The sequence below is a fragment of the Sesamum indicum genome, linkage group LG2 (genome assembly GCF_000512975.1).
Source record: "Sesamum indicum cultivar Zhongzhi No. 13 linkage group LG2, S_indicum_v1.0, whole genome shotgun sequence".
In the NCBI taxonomy this organism is placed as follows: domain Eukaryota; kingdom Viridiplantae; phylum Streptophyta; class Magnoliopsida; order Lamiales; family Pedaliaceae; genus Sesamum; species Sesamum indicum.
In genome coordinates this window covers 11,171,605-11,174,909 of record NC_026146.1, presented here as the reverse complement: position 1 = coordinate 11,174,909, position 3,305 = coordinate 11,171,605, and the positions used below count along the sequence as shown (strand labels likewise).

Sequence of the window (3,305 nt, the reverse complement as noted above, 5' to 3'; positions counted from 1 at the left end):
TGTAAAAATAGTCGCACGGCTAGTTAGAATTCGATTGCACGAAGTATAGGAAAAAGAAGAACCACGTGAATCAGCTACGTTAGCTGAACTTACAAACTTACAATAAGTTGGGACGAGTCCAAGATATTGAGATATGCAGCAATAAGAACAACAAAAAGATACGTAACATATATTAAAGGATAATATTAAGACTCAGAAGGGTTCACAAAGGCACATAGATGGACAAGGCAAATTCTCATGTTGCCAACCAGATGAGAGAAACGATAGATACTTACAGAGTCCTCCGGGTGAAGAACAAGTTCCGCTGTGTAAATACTATTGCCAGGCAGCGCTGTTAATTTAACTTCTTGCTTCTTGTCACCCTCAGATGTCCCTACAGTATTTTGCTGCCGGTATAAATACTTAGGAAGAGACCTGATATCATTTTCAGAGGCTCCATCTCCAATAGTCATTGCATAGGCAACTGTAGCTAAAATTGGGAAACAACAGAACAACAGAAGGAAAATAATACACGCCATCGCAATGCAGAAGATCATAAAAAATACGTCGAAGGCTAAAAAGACCACCGACAACCTGCAGTTTAGAGAATCCATCGCTCAGGGCTTTAATGCAATACTTCCAAGCAAATCAATAATGTATTCGCATGATAAGAACTAAGAAACTGAGCCCCTTCGAGAAAATAATACAATGGAGATGGCGACTCAGAGCAGTGGAAACACACAAACACATCAAATTTATATATGTGTGTGTGCGCGCTTTCGCGTGTACGGATATCACACACACAGATAACTTGTTACAACTATTTACATTCTTTTCCGAATGTACAGGCATAGAACATACCAGTAAAGACGGGGAGAATCCTGCAGAAGGGGCTGGCCTCCCATTACTATCCAGTAAAACCCGAAAACCCACCAGACTGATGAAACAACAGTGTTAATGGACTCCAACTTCTTGATGATGCTGACAACGACAAAGAAAAGAGAACTTTAGCAGAATCTCCAGTCGTCCAAATACTAATTTCCAATCTGCCAACATTTCAGTAACAAGAAATCCATTGAACCAACTAGCTCAGTCATGGGTTGCTATCTATAACCAAAGGATGGATAATAAGTAGAGAATATGGACCTGAATGCGTAAAAGACAACAGCTATGAATTACAAGTATGACTAGGAAACAATACTAAATTGGGTTGGTTCCTCCACTTTTTTATTAGGTGGCCTTGGCTAGTTTCAAAATGAAAAGGGGATAGAGATGTAATAAAAAGACAGGTGATGACAGCTATGCACCTATATGCTACGAATTAACCAAGCAATCATTTCATTGCAAAAGGGCTAACCACAAACTCAGCTCATATGATTCGTGTTGTTTCACATTGCAAATAATCATATCCTCTTTTATTTTCATGATACGAAAGAATCTCCATTTCCATGAATAGATCTTGATGTGCCTCATTAATAGACGAATGTGCACATAAGTACAAAACTACATTCATTCATGAGAAAAGATTGAAAAACAGTGGTTGCTTCGAATATTATTGCTGAAAATTGCACACTGATACATATCAGAACTTGCATAAAAACCATAAAAGTTAGTGAAGTCATGAATATGTTTCCACTGATAAGTTCTTATAAAATGTATATGATTGTATTTATTATTAACACCCAGAAACTAATTCCTCTAACAACATAACTTTCATTTCATTCTGATTTCTGAGGGACCTCCTACTCAAGATTTATCATTGAAATTAGCTTAATCAATTTCAGAAATTGGTCGTATCAGCTGGCCTGGTGATATGATCATGTTCATACTGTAATCCTTCTCATCTGCCTCGTACACATCTTAAAATTCTCATCTGAAGCAAGCCCTCAACCTAGACTTTTCTTAGTAGCTTATCATTCAACCTCATGTAAACTCTATTTCAATTGTCCAGCCACTGTACCTGGGTGCTACATGCATTCGGTTCTACTACCTTCAAAAACTTCCTTCTAGTTTTCATAGTCCAGTGTAGGAATAGTACACTTTATACTCTTATCCAGTAACAAGATACATGTGAAGAAGAAACACTTTATCGGATCTAAAGGATACATCTACCATCCTACTGTTTGATCACAACCACTGGTATAAGTCGGTCTCGAACATCTCAACAGCCACTATTTTTTCATTCGCACATCCACATAAATGAAAACCATTATTAATTACTACGAGAGTTCAAATATTACAAGAAAGAAATCTAATTAAACGGTTAGCAGAAACAAAGAGGAGTATGTCCACAAAACTGCAGCAACAAATACTTTGAGAAGTTCAATCTCAAATGTAAACAAGCAATGACACCCTATCCACCAACATTCCACAAAAATAAATAAATAAATGAACAAATAAATACTACTATATGAATAGGCTCCACACTATTTTTCTTCAATCTTTCAGAACCCAATCCTTAAATGAATAGACAGAACTTAAACTAGCATACAGTATACAAGTCAACACTTGAAATGTTTCTCTATCTGTCATTTTCTGCCTTGCAACATGGACAGCAGTACTAACAAACACTTATAAACAAAAATCAGAACTAACCCACAAACATCCAAAACAAAACAAAACAAAAACACAGTTCCTCATCTCAAACTCAAAGCTTGAACACATAAATCCAAGATTAATCCAAAAATTACCTGTTGTGACAGAGAGCAGAAAAAGAGAACACCCTACAAAAAAGAAAATCAGAACCCCCATCAACATCATCATCAAGACTCTGTCTTTCGCATTCATCCCACACAAATCCCACATGCAGAAGGCACTGCAAAGCATAACCAGAAACCCACAGCCTCAAAGGGGTGGAGGGCCGTTCGTGGACAGTGGCCAAAAGCACAAAAACAGACACCACAACAAAAGCCAAGTTCCATATCATGTCAAGAAACAAAAAGGGTCTCGAGTAGCCGCAGTCTCCAGTCAGTGGAGCAGCTGTACCATCAGCATCCTCCTCCTCCTCCTCGTTATCATCGCTATTATTGTAATTTTCTGGTTCATCACCTATCAAGATTCTGTGCTGGTCAGGGTTGGTGGATATTCTGGTAAAAGGGTGTGAAAAGGAGGTGGCCACGGAGTTGCTGGTGCCCACATCGTCGCTGCCGAGTAAAGGTCGCGGGTATTCTTGCTCCATCACTTAAACAAGGAAAAAAGATAAGAAAAAAACAGCTCTTTTTTTAGCGTTGAATTGGGGTGGAGGAGTTGAGCTGAGGAATGTGGGCTAAGAGTGAAGACTGGTGGAGGAACTTATGGGGGAGGGGAGAGGAGGAAACTTGGAAATG

The 3,305-nt window shown here is 38.6% G+C and overlaps 1 protein-coding gene across 1 annotated transcript in view; it reads right to left on the bottom strand.

Moving 5' to 3' along the window:
- Positions 1 to 3,294, bottom strand: part of LOC105155790 (E3 ubiquitin protein ligase RIE1) — a gene marked incomplete in the record, with an annotated part of 3,763 nt that extends 469 nt beyond the window's left edge. Inside the window, 3 exon segments of the mRNA XM_020692040.1 lie at positions 276 to 573; positions 841 to 960; positions 2,670 to 3,294. Coding sequence (XP_020547699.1) covers positions 276 to 573; positions 841 to 960; positions 2,670 to 3,157 — 906 coding nt within the window.